This window comes from Saccoglossus kowalevskii, chromosome 19, assembly GCF_978046115.1.
Source record: "Saccoglossus kowalevskii chromosome 19, keSacKowa6.1, whole genome shotgun sequence".
Lineage (NCBI taxonomy): Eukaryota > Metazoa > Hemichordata > Enteropneusta > Harrimaniidae > Saccoglossus > Saccoglossus kowalevskii.
In genome coordinates, this window is record NC_140659.1 from 19822648 (window position 1) to 19845147 (window position 22500).

General features: G+C 34.6%; 1 protein-coding gene across 1 annotated transcript; it reads left to right on the top strand.

Annotated features, from left to right (window-relative positions):
• The first annotated feature begins 1916 nt into the window (after positions 1-1916).
• On the top strand, positions 1917-21811 carry LOC102805162 (uncharacterized). Its single transcript, XM_085493735.1, has 14 exons — positions 1917-1932; positions 2515-3030; positions 4389-4904; positions 6263-6712; positions 8692-9057; positions 11795-11974; positions 12517-12687; positions 13549-13962; positions 14899-15261; positions 15973-16114; positions 16874-16944; positions 17726-17825; positions 19289-19412; positions 20190-21811. Exons 1-14 carry the CDS (start codon positions 1917-1919, stop codon positions 20538-20540), a joined length of 3780 nt encoding a protein of 1259 aa, XP_085349861.1. The 3' UTR covers positions 20541-21811.
• The last annotated feature ends 689 nt before the right edge of the window (positions 21812-22500 follow it).

Sequence of the window (22500 nt, forward strand, 5' to 3'; positions counted from 1 at the left end):
TTTTCATTATATTCTAATCTATTAATTATGATTCTAATCTATTTATTACTATTCTAATCCATTTTCATTATATTCTAATCTATTTATTACGATTCTAATCCATTATACTCAATTATATTATATGATATATTTTATTCATTATATTCTGATCTATCTTTCAGGTACTGATGTAATTTAAAGCAAGATGTCCAAATGGTGGATTACCATAGCAACTGTTTTTGTAGTTTTTTCCGTCGCCAATTCTAATAATGGTGAGTGTTTCAATATAATAAATATGTTTTCAAGTCACTGGTAGCATAGTGGTTGGTGGTGGAGTCTGGATCAGTAGACCCAAGTTCAAATCCTACCTCGAGCTGAACACCAAAAAGGGTCAACCCCCTACCCTGGGTGAGTGTGCCACAGACTCAATGGGAAGGCCAATTCCACTGGCCGAGATTCATTCACTAATGTATGCAACCTTGGGGGAACCTTGGTTAAGGTCCGCAGGTGCTTGTGTTCGACTGAGCCTGCTTGGTACCAGAATAGCGCATTAAATTGCCATTTGATAGAGAGACGACCACACAGCCTTGTCATGTAGTTCCAAACATGAAATTGGCTTCTGTGGAAAAAATGCACTATGTGTCAAGCACTACCGGTAGCGCTTGCAACTTGCACATACTAAAAAAAGTCAGGAGAGACAACAGTGACATTCAATGTCCAGAGCTGTAGCTAGGCACAAAAACATTTAAAAAAATATATGTTTTTGAGTAAGTTACATCAAATTTAGTTTGACGAAAGAAATGACCTATTATTTATCCATAGTCCCTTTAATAATCACCTCAGTGATTTTGATATATGCTCCAATTCTCTATTCTCTAGAACATGCGTCTTCTTTCTGTCACTGCTAATAGTCTTTACAAGCAAATGAATGCTGTGAGTTAGTGTCCTTCAAATAGTGTTCCAACACCGTTGCTTGCTCTCCTGTTGCTTTCATGAATGCTCTTCCAATACAAAAAATTTTGTATGGTTTATTCACATTTGTTAATTTTAATATATTGTAACTCACCAGTCACTGGTAGCATAGTGGTTGTCACATCAGACTCATGATCGGTAGACCCAAGTTCAAATCCTACCTTAGGCTGAACATCTGGGCTGGGTGAGTGTGCCACAGACTCAATGGGAAGGCCAATTCCACTGGTCGAGATTCATTTACTAACGACTAACGAATGCGACTTTGGGGGAACCTTGTCTTGTCATGTAGTCCCAAACATGAATATGGCTTCTGTGGCAAAATGCACTATGTGTCATCACTAGCACTTGCAATTTGCACATAAAAAAGTCAGGAGAGACAACAGTGACACTCAATGTCCGGAACTGTCGCCTGGCAAAAAAATAAATAAATAAAAATATTGTAACTTTTTTTTGCTGTCGCACAAGACAAATTTTGTGAATTTCATGAAACAACCCAAATCATGAAATTATTAATTCCACTGGGCTTTGACAAGGAGTCATAAAGTAACTAATGTCTCGGGGAATATTGTACAAGTATTTCTGGCAATATTTCTAGCCACAGATCTAATGTTCTGTTGTTTTTTGAATTGAGGGCACCATGGGTAATTCAAAGAAATATAAAGTATGTATGAGGGATTGCGTTAGCCTCATATCCTGCTTTTCTGAACCCTCAGTATTTGAGAGGGACCCACACTTCAGTACAAAAATGGGTCCCATTTGTACACAGATATACATGTATTGTCAGCTCCTGTTTATTTTCTTATCTTGTCTCTCTACACAAAAATGCTAAAACGCAACCCCTGTTGTTTACATTGAAACCGGGCTTAGACTTCAGAGTTGAACTTGAGAGGGCGCACATTTACAAATTGATAATTGGCTCAAATTGATAAAAATGCATGGACAAATATAGAATTAATATAGTCAATATGGAAGGGAACCAAGGTAATTTCCTTCAATGCCTCTGAAGTTCAAGATCTGTTGAATTACTTCAATGGGTCTTGAACCTTGTACTTGCAGGTGGGGTGGGGATCAGCACACACAGAATTTATATTAAAATCCCACATGTAAGAAAACTATATTTATGAAAATAAATAATTTTTATACATATTTATATTTGATAGAGAAAATCTATTAAAACATTTTTACAGCAACCTCGTCCAGAAAATAGAACCGACTTAATATTAACCTACTGTAAAATACTTTATTATAGCTGGAATTAATTTTCACTGAAAAGACTTTTTGGATGTTTTGTATGGAATTTATTTTCACTAATTTTTGAAAAGATGAATGTAAAATATAGGAAAAAAGGTATATTCGCTGGATTTTATTTTCACTGAAGCGTTCCTTCAGCGAAAATATCGAAAATTAATTCCAAGTGAAAATAAAGTATTTTACAGTAAAAAAATTAACTGACAAAAAGAAATAATCTTATTACCCACTCTTATTACATGTATTATTTAACAAAAGACTAAGTAGCACTTAATTTTACATGTATATAATATTGTTTTCTTTTGTTTTCATTAGTGACTGTGGCACCAACAGAATGTGAACCAATTACTAGCAGTATTTGTAATGATATAACTTACAATCAGACGCAGTTTCCAAACTATATTGGATTAACAAATGCAGAGGATGCTGCTTTGGAGATTAACCAGTATATTCCATTATTTTCAATCCAATGTTCTGAGCACTTAGCTGATTTCCTCTGTGCATTGTATTTTCCAAAATGTGATGATGTTCCTGGTATACTTCCACCATGTCAGTCATTGTGTCAATCAGTCTACGATGGATGCTATCCTGTAATGAATAATTTTTCGTGGCCTGATAAATTAAGATGTGATAAATTTCCTGATTCTTATGACTCGGAAGTTTGTTTTGGAACTGTTATGTCAGATCAGGATACTACAACGCTAGCACCGACTACACTATCATCAGCAGCAGCACCACCAACTTCAGGAGCCCCATCATCAGCAGCAACACTATCATCATCAGTAGCACCACCAACTTCAGGAGCTGCAGCAGTAACACAAACTATTGCAGGTATATAGGCATTTTAATTTGTTTTGTTTCATACATTAACATGAAAGAGACAACATCTATCTTTACTATTGGCTTCTCAACCTCCACATTTACGCATTGTTTGCATAAAACTACAAAATTTTGTTAGTTTGGTTTTCAGTTCATAGAAGCTGAATTACTATGTTTTACTATAGCCAGGTGTTTTGTAATGCACCTCATCAATCTTCTGTGTTATATTAGCCAGTCTACTGTCACATTGGGTTTAATACAGAATTTTACACTGTTACACAGAAAACTTTCACCACCAGTTCCCTCTTTTCATCACTGTTATGTGTTGACTCAGGAACACCTGAAACATCAAAGAAACCAGAGATCTGTCACGTTTAACTTCTTGTTTATTCCCCCATTTTCAGTTACACCACATATCAGTACACTTGGGTGATTAGATGGATGCAATAAAGTAGTCCCAAAAACGTCACAATAACATTTACAAAATAGTCCTGTACTTTTCTTCAGAAGATTGGGACAAAAATAGTCAAAATTTTTTAGTGACAGCTGAAACTCAAATTTACTCAAATTTTGTCACTTGGCTCCAAAATTAGGATTCATTTTCAGAAATATTGAAGAATATTTTTTGACCCAAACATGGCAGATGATACACATATGATGATAATAAAAATTACTTTATTGAAATTATATCTATTTGCTGTTGTGGTATTTATTATGAGTCATCATTCACATGAACGACAAAGAAGGATTTAAAGTGGGAGGGTCGTCACCTGCGCACGCGTGACGAGTCCCAAACGACGATAACAACGCACGGTAAGAACACAAAGGCTCATGGATAAATGCTAGTTTGTAAACAATGACACGCTATAGCAACCTGACGCATGCGTAGGTGACGACACTCCCACTTTAAAGAACAGTTATTTTTTTCAGTTGATGTGGCATTGTAAGAAGAAAATGATTGCAGCAGCACATAAATACATGTAGCTGACAATGTTCTGCATTCACTACAACAGTATCCGACCATATCGAGCTGCATTTCTTCCATTGGCATGTCATACTACTATAAATAAGTATATATTATCTCAAATTTAACACCAAGGGCATAATTTCAGTTTGTGTCAAGCATTCAGGCAGCATGTCTCGACACATGCTGAGTTTCTGTTTCTATTGGGACCAAAATCAAGTTTGACATGTGCTGACTTGGTCCTGCCCATTCACACATATGTTTTGACACGTGCCGACTCAGTCTAGACTCTTGAAACTAGCAAAGTTCTGTAACGTGAACGCTACAAGTGGTAGAGGCGTGGGAAGTTGTTTACATTTATTTTGGTAATAATGCTAATTAAATTTCTCTTATTTTACCTCATTAGTGACTGTGACACCAACAGAATGTGAACCAATTACTAGCAGTATTTGTAATGATATAACTTACAATCAGACGCAGTTTCCAAACTATATTGGATTAACAAATGCAGAGGATGCTGCTTTGGAGATTAACCAGTATATTCCATTATTTTCAATCCAATGTTCTGAGCACTTAGCTGATTTCCTCTGTGCATTGTATTTTCCAAAATGTGATGATGTTCCTGGTATACTTCCACCATGTCAGTCATTGTGTCAATCAGTCTACGATGGATGCTATCCTGTAATGAATAATTTTTCGTGGCCTGATAAATTAAGATGTGATAAATTTCCTGATTCTTATGACTCGGAAGTTTGTTTTGGAACTGTTATGTCAGATCAGGATACTACAACGCTAGCACCGACTACACTATCATCAGCAGCAGCACCACCAACTTCAGGAGCCCCATCATCAGCAGCAACACTATCATCATCAGTAGCACCACCAACTTCAGGAGCTGCAGCAGTAACACAAACTATTGCAGGTATATAGGCATTTTAATTTGTTTTGTTTCATACATTAACATGAAAGAGACAACATCTATCTTTACTATTGGCTTCTCAACCTCCACATTTACGCATTGTTTGCATAAAACTACAAAATTTTGTTAGTTTGGTTTTCAGTTCATAGAAGCTGAATTACTATGTTTTACTATAGCCAGGTGTTTTGTAATGCACCTCATCAATCTTCTGTGTTATATTAGCCAGTCTACTGTCACATTGGGTTTAATACAGAATTTTACACTGTTACACAGAAAACTTTCACCACCAGTTCCCTCTTTTCATCACTGTTATGTGTTGACTCAGGAACACCTGAAACATCAAAGAAACCAGAGATCTGTCACGTTTAACTTCTTGTTTATTCCCCCATTTTCAGTTACACCACATATCAGTACACTTGGGTGATTAGATGGATGCAATAAAGTAGTCCCAAAAACGTCACAATAACATTTACAAAATAGTCCTGTACTTTTCTTCAGAAGATTGGGACAAAAATAGTCAAAATTTTTTAGTGACAGCTGAAACTCAAATTTACTCAAATTTTGTCACTTGGCTCCAACATTAGGATTCATTTTCAGAAATATTGAAGAATATTTTTTGACCCAAACATGGCAGATGATACACATATGATGATAATAAAAATTACTTTATTGAAATTATATCTATTTGCTGTTGTGGTATTTATTATGAGTCATCATTCACATGAACGACAAAGAAGGATTTAAAGTGGGAGGGTCGTCACCTGCGCACGCGTGACGAGTCCCAAACGACGATAACAACGCACGGTAAGAACACAAAGGCTCATGGATAAATGCTAGTTTGTAAACAATGACACGCTATAGCAACCTGACGCATGCGTAGGTGACGACACTCCCACTTTAAAGAACAGTTATTTTTTTCAGTTGATGTGGCATTGTAAGAAGAAAATGATTGCAGCAGCACATAAATACATGTAGCTGACAATGTTCTGCATTCACTACAACAGTATCCGACCATATCGAGCTGCATTTCTTCCATTGGCATGTCATACTACTATAAATAAGTATATATTATCTCAAATTTAACACCAAGGGCATAATTTCAGTTTGTGTCAAGCATTCAGGCAGCATGTCTCGACACATGCTGAGTTTCTGTTTCTATTGGGACCAAAATCAAGTTTGACATGTGCTGACTTGGTCCTGCCCATTCACACATATGTTTTGACACGTGCCGACTCAGTCTAGACTCTTGTCACTAGCAAAGTTCTGTAACGTGAACGCTACAAGTGGTAGAGGCGTGGGAAGTTGTTTACATTTATTTTGGTAATAATGCTAATTAAATTTCTCTTATTTTACCTCATTAGTGACTGTGACACCAACAGAATGTGAACCAATTACTAGCAGTATTTGTAATGATACAACTTACAATCAGACGCAGTTTCCAAACTATGTTGGATTAACAAATGCAGAGGATGCTGCTTTGGAGATTAACCAGTATATTCCATTATTTTCAATCCAATGTTCTGAGCACTTAGCTGATTTCCTCTGTGCATTGTATTTTCCAAAATGTGATGATGTTCCTGGTATACTTCCACCATGTCAGTCATTGTGTCAATCAGTCTACGATGGATGCTATCCTGTAATGAATAATTTTGGATTTCCGTGGCCTGATAAATTAATATGTGATACATTTCCTGATTCTTATGACTCGGAAGTTTGTTTTGGAACTGTTATGTCAGATCAGGATACTACAACACCAGCACCGACTACACTATCACCATCAGTAGTCCTATCATCAATGCCAACCAGTACAGGTGAGCATTAACTCTTCGAATACTAAATTTTAACTCATCATGTGTATCTGGACCAAAATAATCAAAAAAAATATTAGTATCTTTTTTGTGTACTTACGTTGTCTGTTTTAAGCCCTGAATAACATTTACTATATATAAATCAGCAGTATTGTTTGTAATGCTATTAAGCTGATATCATTATTGCTTTTTTGTTAGCAAAACAGTGAACTACTGTAGAATACTTTATTTTCGCTTGGAATTTATTTTCAAATAAAATCCAGAGAATATACTTTTTTCCTATATTTCACATGCAACATGTCAAAAATCAGTGAAAATAAATTCCAAACAAAACACCCAACAAGCCTTTTCAGCTAAAATTAATTCCAGCTAAAATAAAGTATTCTATAGTATATTGCAATATTGCGAGTTGGCTTGCTTGTTCGTTCACAGCAGTGGTTATGTAAATTTAATTTAATAAATTTAAAATTCTGTGGCGACACGATTATATTTTTAGTCCCCGTTCGGACGCAGTCTGAAAACAGGGACTTATGTTTTGACCTACGTGCGACCGTGCGTGCATGCGTCCGAACCTGTATCTTTGAAATGCCTTGACCAATCACAATCAAACTTCACACATACATCATATATGATATTATACATATGCACATCAATTTGTTTCACGATCTGATTTAAGATGGCCGAATGGCGGCCAATTTTGTGCTAAAAAATCATAAAAATCAAGCATTTCTAGGCTGTTTACAAATGGATTTTGTTCAAACTTGGTATATACATTAGACATTGTGTGACCTTGATGCAAATAATTTTGTTTTCAGATTAGATTCAAAATGGCGGACTGGCGACCATTTTGTTTTAATGAATGTGGTTCTCGTGCCATATGTCTGACTTGCTTTCACTGATTATGTTAAATATTCATTTTACATCATGTCATAGATAGACAGATATATTGGTTTGACGATCCTATTCAAAATGCCATTTCTGTGCTAAAAAATTATCAAATATCAAGCATTTCTGGCATTTATGGATGGATTTCGTTCAAACTTGGTATATACATTAGACATTACGGGTTCCTGATGCACATCATTTTATTTTCCAGATCAGATTCAAAATGGCTGTCTGGCGGCCATTTTGTTTTAATGAATGGGTTTCCAGACCCATATGTCTGACTTGTTTTTGACTGATTATGTTCAAATTTTTAATATTCATTATACATCATAGATATACGAATATATTGATTTGACGATCTTTTTCAAAGTGGCCAAATGGTGGCTATTTCTGTGCTAAAAAAATCCTCAAATATCAAGCATTTCTTGCATTTATGGATGGATTTTGTTCAAACTTATAACATACATTAGACATTACAGGTTCCTGATGCAAGTAATTTTATTTTTCAGATTGGATTCAAAATTGCTGATTGGCGGCCATTTTGTTTTAATGATTGGGCTTCTAGAGCCATATCTCTTAAATGCTTTGACTGATTATATTCAAATTTCATATATTCGTTATACATTATGTTATATATATATACATGTATTCAAAATGGCTGATTTTGAATGCTGTTCCAGAGCAATATCTCTCAATATGGACAAGTACTTGTTTGACGATCAGATACAAATGTCAATCATTTTAATGTTAAAAAATCATATTTCTGACATAGTTATATTCCAGCTATATTACTATAAACAAAACTATATATCTTAAATTTGATAACTAACGGGGACTGTGCCATGCATGGCTTGTCTTTTTCGTATTAAGAAAAAATATGTTAAATTCGTTTGAATACATGTAGGCACTTTGAATAAAAACCTGCATTAGATCAACAAAACATCCTCTGAAACAAAAAACAAATATCTCCCCATTCTACCATATGTGGTGCTACATGTATATATGACATTGACCTAAATTGACCTAACCATGACCAAATAAAAATGGTTACCCAGACTCACAACATTTTTAAAATGAAACTTTTTCCGTCATTCCAGCTTCTTCTCAACAGTGCCAAGACATTAGAGTGTCTGATTGTCAGGGACTGTCCTACTCACAGACTGGTTTTCCAAACCTATTTGGTCATCAAACGCAGGAAGAAGCTCAAACTGTTTTACAAGAATATTCATTACTTCTTTTGATTGATTGTTACGAACATTTGAACTTAGCCATATGTGCCGCATTGTTCCCTCGCTGTGTTAATGGCAGCATCATACCACCTTGTCAGTCACTGTGCCGTGGTGCACAAGAAGGATGTAGTGCTATGTTGGATCATTTCAACCAGGAATGGCCAGAGGAACTTGAATGTTCAACATTCCCAGACGCTAATGATGAAGACGTGTGTGTTGGATACCAACCAGTTGGTGAGTGTGTACAAGTTTTCCCATACCAAAGAATAATAAGAAAAGTACATTTCTATTAGCTCTCTCTATCACAAATTTTAACTTAAACTTGAAAAATTATACCTAATATTCATGAATATATGCATAATATTTACACTGCTCTGTACTGTAATGTTGTGGGCTTGCATTTTATGCCTTACAACAGTGCAATTACAATCTACTGTGGTAAAGGGGCAATTGTACAATATTTATTACTCGTAGTACATGTATTTCCCGGAAAAGGTAAAAATGGTCATGTACATCACAAAACTAATAAAGAAAGAAAAAAATCAACAACAACAAAACACTATTAATGCTCCCAATTAACTAATCTGGTATTAAGACTAAATTTGTGTATTTGCATGTATTTTAAATAATTAATAAATTACACAGTCAAGTATAACTTGATATAATTTTTATTTCAACCACTGGAATTGGTTATTTGTAATTTAAAGTTACTGAAATTTAGATTCTTTCAATTTTAACTTTTATTGGCTGCCTGTAAAAAAGTGAAGGGAAGATCATAGTACCCCAGTAGTTGCAAAATGTCTGTTGTCTGTTGGTGTCATCATTGTAAACTTTTCTTGCAATAATATTCAGCTGATTGCTATCACACTTGTGTATTGGATAATCTGCAGGTATAGTTGACCTGTATAGATTTTAGAGTTGATCTTCCAAAACTGTAATTTTTGAAAGTGTAGTTAAGATCATTGCTTTGCAAGTAGAAGATTGGGAGATGAAATCCCATACAAGAAACTTTTGTTTTATACTTCTTTCTTTCTTTTTTAGCTCTGCTGTCGACTTTGTCGAGCCGAGCTTATCATATGAGTGATTGTCCGTCATTGTCCGTGTCAATGTTTTACTTTTTCGACTTCTTCTTGAAAACTACAAGCCTGAATGCTTTGATACTTGGTGTATATGTACCTTGGGTAGACCTTTCTCAGATTTGTCCAATTGCTTTGATATTACATATATAGGTACTACATGTGGACCTCTCTCAGATTTGTTCATTTTGTAATGATATCTTTAATTTTCTAATTTTGGTGAATATTTTTGTCATTTTGGTAAAAAGTGATATTTTCGACTTCTTGTTAAAAACCTCAAGTCCAATTGCTTTGATATTACATATATAGGTACTACATGTTGACCTCTCTCAGATTTGTTCATTTCATGATGATATCTTTAATTCTCTAATTTTGATGAATATTTTTGTAATTTTTGGTAAAAAGTGATTTTTTCGACTTCTTGTTGAAAACCGCAAGTCCAATTTACTTTGATATATTATACATATAGGTACTACATGTGAACCTCTCTCAAATTTGTTCATTTTCTAATGATATCTTCTGTTCTTTAATTCCCATTTACATTACTAACAGCGGAGCTATCTCAGCCGACAGGCTGCTTGTTTTATTTTTGAATGAGAATTTCTCTAATTTTCATATGTTGTTTGTATATGTATGGGGGGGGGGAGCAGTTGATACATAGCTGGCTAGGAAGGTGCCCCTGAGTGCTCAAAAGTGTGACCATTTTTATACTTGGATAGTGGCAAAATCTATACCCATATTTATACCAAAGTACCATCATATGAGTGATTGTCCGTCATCGTCCGTGTCAATGTTTTACTTTTTCGACTTCTTCTTGAAAACTACAAGCCTGAATGCTTTGATACTTGGTGTATATGTACCTTGGGTAGACCTTTCTCAGATTTGTCCAATTGCTTTGATATTACATATATAGGTACTACATGTGGACCTCTCTCAGATTTGTTCATTTTGTAATGATATCTTTAATTTTCTAATTTTGGTGAATATTTTTGTCATTTTTGGTAAAAAGTGATATTTTCGACTTCTTGTTAAAAACCTCAAGTCCAATTGCTTTGATATTACATATATAGGTACTACATGTTGACCTCTCTCAGATTTGTTCATTTCATGATGATATCTTTAATTCTCTAATTTTGATGAATATTTTTGTAATTTTTGGTAAAAAGTGATATTTTCGACTTCTTGTTGAAAACCGCAAGTCCAATTTACTTTGATATATTATGCATATAGGTACTACATGTGAACCTCTCTCAAATTTGTTCATTTTCTAATGATATCTTCTGTTCTTTAATTCCCATTTACATTACTAACAGCGGAGCTATCTCAGCCGACAGGCTGCTTGTTTTATTTTTGAATGAGAATTTCTCTAATTTTCATATAATGTTTGTATATGTATGGGGGGGGGAGCAGTTGATACATAGCTGGCTAGGAAGGTGCCCCTGAGTGCTCAAAAGTGTGACCATTTTAATACCTGGATAGTGGCAAAATCTATACCCATATTTATACCAAAGTACCATTTCTGTCATCACTGTTTATTACACATAAAACAGTTAACTTACTGTAGAATACTTTATTTTCGCTTGGAATTTATTCTCACTATTTTCGCTGAAGGGATGATTCCGTGAAAATTAAATCCAGCGAATATACTTTTTTTCCTATATTTTGAATTAAACTCATCGAAAATCAGTGAAAATAAATTCCATACAAAACGCCCAAAAAGCCTTTTCAGCGAAAATTAATTGCAGCGAAAATAAAGTATTCCACAGTATTTGCTCTACAGGTATATCAAATCGGAAAAATATTACCGATATGTACCCCCCACCCACAGGTTTTACCATGTGTATGCTTATAATAGTTGCGCAATGTTAGAATTACTGCTTGCATTTTTTTGACAGTATGTCAGAATCCAGGATCTGTTGCATCAGCTACTTTAAGTGTTCCTTTGGAAAGTTATCCAGTTCACGTTGGCACTGCTCTCACCATAGAGTGTGATTCGGGTTATATTCTGTCTGGAGCATCTACGTTGACATGTACGTCAGATGGCACTTGGAACCTCCCGCTTCCAAGCTGTGTTAGTAAGTATAGTGTTATCAATTGTAACCATGGAAACCATATTTTGGTAAGCATAGAATATGTCTGTCTAAATTAAATAGATTTATTCTTGAAAGTTTTTACAATACAAACCCCCTCCTCTTACTGTTATCTTTGGAGTGTTTGTTTCATTTTTAAAAAATTTGGGAAATATCACTTTGAAACCCTTTGAAAAAGGAAAAAAGCTTTTAATGTCTTATGTAGGGAAATGTAATTATTTCCAATTTCAGGCCTTTATGCGAAAATCATGATGTAGATTTTATTGTAATTCTACCAACCTGTATGAGAAAATCTATATACCGGGGTATAATTGGATTTGCCTTATTTTCTTATTTGGCTTATGTCTGTGGAGCTTGAGCAGGCAGGTTACGTGTCTGTATGAGAACAAATACTTTTTGATTTGTATGCAAAGTTCATATGATACACATAGTTTCTAATTGTTTGTTCTAACATTTACTACTATATCATGCATGTCAATTTACTTTTCATTGTTCTCTGCAGTGATTGTTATTGTTATTGTTTATAGGCAATTGTAATGATCCTGGCACCATAGCCCATGGATTTCAGGTTGGGACACCCAGTTATGAAGCTTTCACCATTGTAACCTATATGTGTGATGCTGGATATCATCTCAGTGGGGCCCATGTACTGACGTGTCTTGAAGGCGAATGGAGTCATCCACTCCCTCAGTGTCTTGGTGAGTTTTTAAATGTCTTACTCTTAATGTCAATGTCTCAGTAAAGCTTTGTTTAATTGTTTCTACTTTGACCACATGAACAATTCCCGCAAGTGTTTTCAATATATGCTTTTGTACATTTTACCAACCAGACTGCTAATGATCATCTGTGACCACATTGCCAAAATGTTAATGTTCTATGACTGGAACATATATATTTATATTTAATAACAACAGCATTTAATAGGTGAAGCAATTATTCTTTTTCTTCAGATGTAAAAAAATTATCATTTCTTACCAACCACTTCCTGTACACACAAAACTTAAGTGCAATAAGTGCAATGGCCTACCTGTACAATAAACCAATTTAATTTTGTGTGAGAAAAGTTTGTGACCAATCAGAACACGGCTTACAGAACTGCATCACTGGTTGTCTAAAAAAAGTACTGTACTGTAGGGCACTGATTGGCTGCAGGTGTAAAATCCTTGATCATTTCGAGTCAGTTGTCTAAACCACAAGTGCCCAGTTCTCGATTAATCACTAGTAATGTGAAAAATGATTAATACACATATTAAAAAAAAATTGAATACCAACGCTTCATTCATTTACAGTATTGTGTATTCAGGTTGTGTCCCAGTTGCAAGATGATACCTATTTTCATAGTCAATGACATGGGATAGTACTTTAGGTATTTTTTATGGCTTCAGTTCAGAAATGCTGTTCAGCACACTCAGGATGATGACTGTGATCCTTTTCATAGTAGCTATAGTGAATATGTCTTGTTAACATTGACTTTGATAAGTTTAAATGTTTCATTCTTTGTTTCACTGCTTCTATTATACTATAATTCTCATAAAACTCTGTGTTCACTTCATTTGCAGTATTCTGTGAAGTTATCAATGCACCATTCTGTCTTCATAATCTTCCATATTTCTTGACCGGGTTCCCTAACTTTGCCGGGCACTCATCGCAACAACAATCCAACATCTATTTGGAGGTCTATAAGCCTATCATGTCATCTGACTGCTACGAGCACCTTCAGCTCTTGCTCTGCACTGCGTTCATGCCTCCATGTCGGCTTGGGCAAATCCAACCACCTTGTAGGTCATTCTGTGAAGAGGGCCTCGCAAATTGTCTTCAAGTGTTTCAAGATGTGGACCTCCCATGGCCGCAGGAACTAAACTGTTCTGTTTTGCCCAGTGATTCATCCTGTGTGCATTCTCCTTCATTGCCCACTACACAGCCACCATTTTCAACTAAGCTGCTTACAGAGAGTGTTTCTACTTCTCAGCTAGGTACATGTATGTTTTCTCTATACAAACATGCATACATGAGGGGTGGTGGTCATTGCATTTGATATAGGTCTCATATTAACCCTTTGAATTCCAAACTTTTTTCCCACTTAAATTTCAGTAGATTTCTTCATATTTTCTGTAATTTTCTCTGAATTCAATCTTACTTTTGGACAAAACTGACAAAATGTGACATGCTTTTAGTTTTTGATCGAAATTTTTGAAATTTACGCAACAATTCATGTGGAAAAGACTATAAATGGAATTGTTAATGTGAAGCTGACTATGGTACTCAAACGGTTTAACAAAGATGGGAACTTTGATTGTTGCATAGATCATACAAAAATCATTGAGGCTTAACTAGGTATTTTCTGGGATGATTGGAATGCATCAAAAGTCTCTAAGGAGTCAAAGTTGGTATTTTATTATTTCATCTTGTGACCAGATCAAAACTCGTATAATTTCATGCTTGCCTCTGGGAGAGTGCATTGGATTGTGGGAAAATCACTGTTTGAGCACATTGGTTGTGGGAAACATTAGGACGTGGGTGCTGCAAAGACCACTTCTCATTAAATGAAAAAAGATGTTGTTTCAATAGTCAACAGATAATTAAATTAAACATTACATTATGTTCCCATTAAAAGTACTGTAAATAAGAGCAACCATGCTAAAATATATTTTTAATCACTAATAGCTACTCCAGATTTTGTGTGACCCGACCAAAGCTTGTATTCTTCACTGTCTGAGCGCATTGGGTTGTGGAACACATTCACACATGCATGCTGCAATGACTTACCTCCCTTGGCTAATTTTAAGTGAAAAGTCTGTTTGAGAATTCAATTTTAGCGAAATTCAGGTATTGTACTTAGTTGGACATTGAGAAAATTTAACAGTAAACATAGGTTTTTGTGATTGTTATTAGTTTCATTCTCTTTCTAGCTCTTTCTCCCCAATGCGAAGATATTACGGTATCATTTTGTCAGGGACTGTCATACTCACAGACTGGTTTCCCAAACATGTTTGGCCACCAAACTCAAGAAGAAGCAGAGGTCCTTTTACAGGAATATATACTACTTACACTGACTAACTGTTACGAACATTTAAACTTGGCCATATGTGCCACGTTGTTCCCGCCGTGCGTGAATGACAACATCATACCACCGTGTCAGTCACTGTGTCGTGGCGTACAAGAAGGATGTGGTACCATTTTGGATCAGTACAACTATGAATGGCCGGAGGAATTTGAATGTTCAAACTTCCCAGATGAAGATAATGAAGACGTATGTATTGGATACCAACCAGGTATGGATTTTTTTTTTCTATTTGAAGGATACCTTAAACATCAAAATGCAGCAAATGTCAAATTTGTTTACTCCTATACATGTAAGCAGTTACCATATTTTTTCTTGTAGCATACTGCAAAATACTTTATTTTCGCTTGGAATTAATTTTTGCTATTTTCGGTGAAGGGATATTCAGTGAAAATAAAATCCAGCGAATATACCTTTTTTCCTATCCCTTGAGGGATATTTTACATTCAACTCATCAAAAATTATAGAGCAAATTATACAGTACATTTACTATTAGTTTTTGGCTTGTGAATGTTGCAAGAAGGGATGTCTATTGTCATTTTGACCACAATTGAACTACTGTAAAATTCATTTATTTTCGCTTGGAATTAATTTTCACTATTTTTGCTGAAGGGATAAATCAGTGAAAATAAAATCCAACGAATATACATTTTTTTTCTATATTTTACATTCAACTCGTCAAAAATCAGTGAAAATAAATTCCATACAAAACACCCAAAAAGACTTTTCAGCGAAAATTAATTTCAGCTAAAATGTTCAGATCTGTCTGTAAAATAATAACATTCAATTGGGGAATCTTTGACCAACAACAAACACATGTATATTTTAATATTTACTGGTATATTTTGTATGAATTGTTTACCTGTATTTCATAACAGAGTTTATTCTCTTTCTCCTATGCAATGAAATCTGTGGTATGCAGAAGTGACAACTGCAACAAGCGAGTCAACGAGCAAGAGAGGAGACATCCGTTGCCAGGGCGATTATCATTTAACTTATTGTAAAAATGATGGAATTTGTTATGTTCTTAAAGGAGATGATGGTACACAGGAAATGTATTGTCTGTAAGTCAAATTTTTATCCACTCACAATTGTTGGGTTACGGTAGTAATACCACCACGTATGCGGATGGTTTTGTATCAAAAAAACTGAATGGATTGTTTGACAAAATTACTCCTAATGTACTCAAGTCTATGTGCCTGAATATAACCAAGTGTGATAAATCCTTTATTAGTAGAATATCTCTAATATAATTGCCTTCAAGCCAAAAACATTTATTTTGACTACACACAATGCCTTATCTTATGTTTTACCTGAGCATTTACATTGAAAAGTATCCTTCTTACGACCTTAAAAATGCTGTGGAAAAACAATGTTATAGGTCTATAACATGCTGTCCCATTTTATACATTTGGGCACTTGCCGTCAGATTAAAATCTGATGTTAGGTATTGGTTCATTCTTAGACTTGCTTGCAGTCTGTTGTGATTCTGATGAAAAATTTGTGAAAAATAAATATAAATTGCATAAACGAGGGGTTAATGCAAAAGTCCTGTGGTCACAAAATTCTAACAGATTTGCCGTCAATGTAAGCACCCTCACATTACCATTGGAATCGCAACAGACTGCAAGCAAGTCTTGTTCATTCTGGGAACCATCCTACGGTACATTATAACAGAATAAATAAAGCTACGCATGGCTTTAACCTACAGTGCATACATGTAATATACATGTTACAGATTACTTTGTTGGCAGCTTTTCTTTAGGTAACATGATGAAAGTGCTCAGTGTCATATATTTCTTCTTTTTATTTTATCTCCACAGTTGTTCTGGTAATTTTACTGGGCAGCAATGTGAAAAAAGAATATTAACCAAAGCAGAGCAGGAAAAACTAGGTAAGTTGAGTAAAGTTTTAGGAAATTTGCATAACATAACGTTTTAATATTCCAAGGCAAAATCATGCATACAAAATCCTGTGCATTTTTGAATGGCGAAGTTTCAAAACCAAAACATGCCTTAGGCCAGACTTTTATTATCCCTTGTTTTGCGAACCCACCGAATGAACAGGAGCTGAAAATGAAATAAAAATAAAATTTTATTTCAGCGTAATTTTTTGCACCCGCCGACTTGTAAGCGCAAAGAAATATTATTTTTATCTTCATTTTTTTACCGCCCGCCGCATAACAAATCCAAGTTGCATTTTCATGGGAGTATCATGATCAAAGTACCGAAGTCTCACACAGATGAGAAATAAGGTTATACATGGAATAAAATTTTATTTCATTTCTTCTCTCCGATCAATGATCTCACTTACAATTCTTTGAGAATCACACAAATCCAATGGAAAAAAAGAATTAATTTTATTTTTTTCCCGCCCTCCTCAAAAAAAATGCCTTATAAAAACTCGAGAAACGAGGAATAAAAAAAGTCTGGCCTTACCAACAATTACATGGGCTTCTAGAGCCATATTTATTAAATGCTTTGACTGATTATATTCAAATTCACTCTATTTATGTAACTCAAAGATCATGTTGACTCAGTATGACAAAGATTAAAAAATATGTAAAAAGTATCGCTCATGGCTGATTGAATGAAATTTGTCAAGGTAATTTTTTGAATAGTAAACTTTCTTGCACATCACATATTAAATCTCTCATTTATATTATTTCCATTCAGAAGAAGAAGCTAAAAAGGAGGCTATTTCTCTAGGTATTGGGATTAGTGTAGCATGTATTATTGGTGTTACCATGGTGATAGTATTAGTATTAATCTGCAGGTTAGTTACTATTAACGATGGTTTGTACAATTTGTTAATGATGGATGTGATTAAATATTTAATCCTCTGATGCCATAATCTTTCTCAAAAAATGAAATTTTTACGATTTTCTGTCACAGTCACAAAAAACACACATGAAACTGAAATATGTAATTTCAATGTACCATTATGTGAAATTTTGTTTTAAAAAATGTAGTTTTGCTAGGTCACTTGTTCATGTGGTCTTGTATATGCAAATACTTGTACATCCGATGAAACTTAACTTTTTCACTACTTTCTCGCCCAAATTTGTCCACACTTTTTTCTCATATTCTTGAATATTTCCAGAAATGAACCCTAATTTTGGAGCCAACAGACACAGTTTGAGTCAATTTTCAGTTTTTACTCAAAAATTTTGCTATTTTTGTCCCAATCTTCTGCAGGAAAGTGCAAACTTATAAACAGGACTATTTTGTGAATTTGTGATGAAAAGAGGGAACTGGTAGCAAAAAGGTTAACATTGCATACTGAATGATTACATGACCTCCCTGGTATTGGGATATGCTGAATTTGTATCTAATTGCCGGCCATTTAATCGTCGGAAATGTTTCCAAAGTGATATTGTTTGTAATTACATGTTTCAGAATCGACCTATGAGCTCTTCACACTTTGGAAGGTAATTATACTATTTGAGGGTTGTATACCACGATGAAACTGAGAATTGACTCAAATTTTGTATGTTGGCCCAAAAATTAGGGTTCATTTCCCAAAATATTGAAAAATATAAGAAAAAAGTGCAGACAAATTTGGGCAAGGACGTCTGGTGGTTGAGAAGGTTAAAATAATATAAAAGCTTGTCCTAGAGTTATTTTTTTTTGTCCAATACAACTATAAATAGTGATCTCATTTTCTGCCTTACACCAGAATACCAGTACATAGATTTTATTTTGTATGAAGGACACAGGCTAGTAATAAATAAATGAATACTGCATCTGTATTTTGTGAATTGCTCATTTGCCAAGTGAGATCGGAATTTACAATTACATGTGGACACTTAAAATACTCAGTCTATTGGTAAACAATACAGTAAATAGTAAAGGGTCTGGAATGTTGCTAGGCTGGTGTTTAGTAGGCATCAGAATAATAGGTAATAAATAAACAAAATATATTTTGAATATGAGGATTTTATTAAAGTTGGATCTGTTAATTTGTTTGAATTTGAACCTTGTAGTGTAAGTCTTTGGTCAAGATGGTCCAAATACCAGAAAACATTTTTGTCATGGCCATTCAGTGGTGTATTTATACAGGATTGGTGTCTAGGAAGAATGTCAATCTAGGTCAACAAAGGTCATCCATGTCAAAGGTGAACATAGGTCAAAGGTCAATCCCGGCATCCACATTTGGTGCATACCGACCACCATTTTTTTCCATAGTCATAATGCAGGTTTTTGTTATTTTTAATACGCAATGTTTTGTTGTTTCAGAAAACATGTAAGCCGCAAATCAAGATATTTATTGAGCCGTCCAGATATTGCAGTGTTCACCAATCCGGCATATGATGAACAGTTTACAGATGGTAAAGGCAGCGCAGTGAAAAGTAAAAACAAGGTGAGATGTACAGTACTTCTTATGTTCATTTTGTTTTCTAGTATAGTTAAATCGGTATTTCACAAATGATTAAGCAAAACATAATGTGATTATACATGGAGGCGTTCAATTTCGACAAAAAATTGGTAAAACAAGCGAAAAAACTAGAATAGTGTGTTTATACCTGGGGTTGGAATACTTTAGCATGGGTTTTTCTCAGGCTATAAACAACTTCAGGATTTACTTGAAGTCGAATATTGTCAGCATTTTCATGTCACTTCTGTGTTTAGTTAGTTCTCATAGGTGTGACAAATTTGTTATTATCGTATACCTAGTATTGCCCAGCCTTGTAACACTATGAGAAGTGCGCCCTCACATCAGGGCAATAATTTCCCTGGCCCAGCGCGCCTGGTTTTCATCAATAAAAATAAAACATTTCATTCTAAATAACGTTGCATATTTGAGGTCACGCCATGGTACCTTGTAGTTACACCCCAATAAAACATTTGATAAAACCTTTATAAGATTAATATTAAAAAAATTGCTGTTCAAATTCACTTTTGTCATTGCATTCACTGTTATATGGTTGCTATGGTTATGAAGATCAGTAAACGTGATGACAGAATAGAACACTATTTGAAAGGCAGAAACGAGTCTTGTCGGCCTCTCACTGTCAACGATATCCTGGCAGCCATTAGCATCTAAAGTCTGTTGTAGTAACAGCATTTATTAGTTGTGGAGAGTCAAACCAATTTGTGAATCATGGGTAATTTTAATTGCTTACTCCTTTTTGTCCAGGACAGTGAAGCAGTACAGGTGGATGTAGATCCTGTAACTGAAGCCAATCAAAATGACAACACTGGTGGTCCCAATGGTGCAAATGTGAATGGCTATAATGGGCCATACCAAGAGGAACCACGAGATGCAGTTTTGGAAAACAAATATGCAGAGTGTGATGATCCAGCACTGAAGCATGCACCTTTCTGTGAACCTGTAGAAGATGTACCGTCATCGCCCGGTTGTGAGTCTGCAGAGGGTGAAGGTCAAAGGTTGAGCGCTGTTTGGAACCCACATTACCAGGAACTTGATGGGACCCAAAAAGTTGACAGCGAGTATATGTCATTAGACAAAACCAAGACGACAGATTGATGATCACAGATCTGTGTTCGTTTGCAGGCAGAGACCTACCATTCCAGTTGATGTCACTTGTAATAACCATCTTGGATACTATTATATTCACATTGCATGATTCCGATTTGCTTAACATTTTTGGGAAGATCACGTTATGTGAAGATCCCAAGCTAAAGGAATTTAATTGTAAAATGCAATATTTTTAATGCTTTAATTACTGCTCTGTTACATTTCCTGGACAAGAGCAGGAATAAAATCACTTATTTTTATATGTATTTATTTACATACTCCTAATTGAATGGTCTTTTTAGGTTTTTAATGATTGCAATAATGTTGTCCTAGATTTAACGGTTGACCATAAAGTAGCACTGTAGTCAGAACTGCATGTGTGTATAGGTAGGGTTCACACAACAATGAATTACATATTGCTAGCATTTACAAGCTAGTAAGAATTATGTGTCATGCAAGTATCAGTCAGCAATTGACTGATACTGATCACGTTATAGGATCTTGGCAAGTGCCGAAATGTTTAATTCTTAGTGTTTGCAGAAGGATTACAGCAGTTGTGTTCATGTTAATAGTCAAGACCCAATTCAGACCTATTCAGTCTGTGATGAAATCATGCCCTCATTCGTCCATCTGTTATTCGATCCAAACAAGCCAGACGATATATATATATATATATATAATGATGATGATGATAATTATTATTATTACTTTAATGAATCTGTACTGTGAATGCCACCGATGTTTCTGTTTATTACGTTTTAATGACTGTGTATAATGCTGAATGTAGGGAAAGAAAAGCCTGAAAGAGAAGAACAATAATGATTGACGAGAGTGGTATTTATCACAAAACCACAGCAACTCTTTTTTTTTTCTTTTTTTATACAAGTTCAGTCCATGTAGCCATTTCATAGTGAATAGTTGACAAACTTTTAATTTGTGTCACATACAGATTAAAATATATATTTTATCAACCATATTGTGATATTTTTTTTTGGGGGGGGGGGATATTTTCAATTGTTCTGTGATTCCAATTTGTGAGCATATCAATTGAATTATTGATTTTTGTTTATATCATACGCTACATTTGAATTAATCTTAACAATTTGTATAGGTTATTTTTATTTTTATTTCCATTAAGGCTATGGTTAAAAATGTAATCCTGAATTTTACTTTGAAAGATTTTTAAGCATTGTCTCAATTCTTTAACTTGATAAGCTGTATTTTTATAAATACTTTTATAACAATTTCATAAAATGAATAAATCTTTTTTATAAACATGACACGATGGTTTTCCATTATATTGTAACAATTGATTAAAACAGTCATGTGCTACCCTTTTGGCATATTAATCTTATTCCTGATTGTTTTGAAAAACTGACAAACTTAAAACTGATGCATAACAGTATAGTCTGGTCACATGTATGTATCAAGAATATAGACAACTAAACGAAATGTTTATGATATTCTCGGCAAAATCATGTTCAGACCACAATATTCCTAAGCAATGTAAACAAATATTTGTGTCCATATTCTAAAATTTGACAGTGTAATGCTACTACAGAATAAGTAAATTAGCCATTCGTTTTTCACTCGCCGGTTTCCCAATGATTTCCTCGGCATGTTAAAGCCCCATAAATTGACAATCCGTGGTCGAGAATAAACAACAAATAATCTCCCAGCTGCTTTTACATGCAACACATGATGCTCCAAAGCATCATTGTCATGGTAACTGTGCATTGCTCACAAAACAACGAATAATTACAGCGACCAGTTTTTAAAAGAACTGCTTAAAACCTGGTGCGCATACAGCCAAGCCAGTAAAAATGACAATCTACTGGTCAAGCTTGGTCATACCCATAGTTTTTTTTTGAGTAATTAAATAACTTGAGCTGTGCATACTTACAATGAGATAAATTTGATAATTTATAGAAAATACCTTGAATTTTCAATTCTCCATTCATTGAAAAAT

Excerpts from the sequence above, each read along its gene's own strand:
- LOC102805162 (XM_085493735.1), top strand. Across the intron at positions 16,945-17,725 it reads AGCAGAGCAGGAAAAACTAG|AAGAAGAAGCTAAAAAGGAG; the intron begins GTAAGTTGAGTA and ends ATTTCCATTCAG. Across the intron at positions 19,413-20,189 it reads CAGTGAAAAGTAAAAACAAG|GACAGTGAAGCAGTACAGGT; the intron begins GTGAGATGTACA and ends CTTTTTGTCCAG.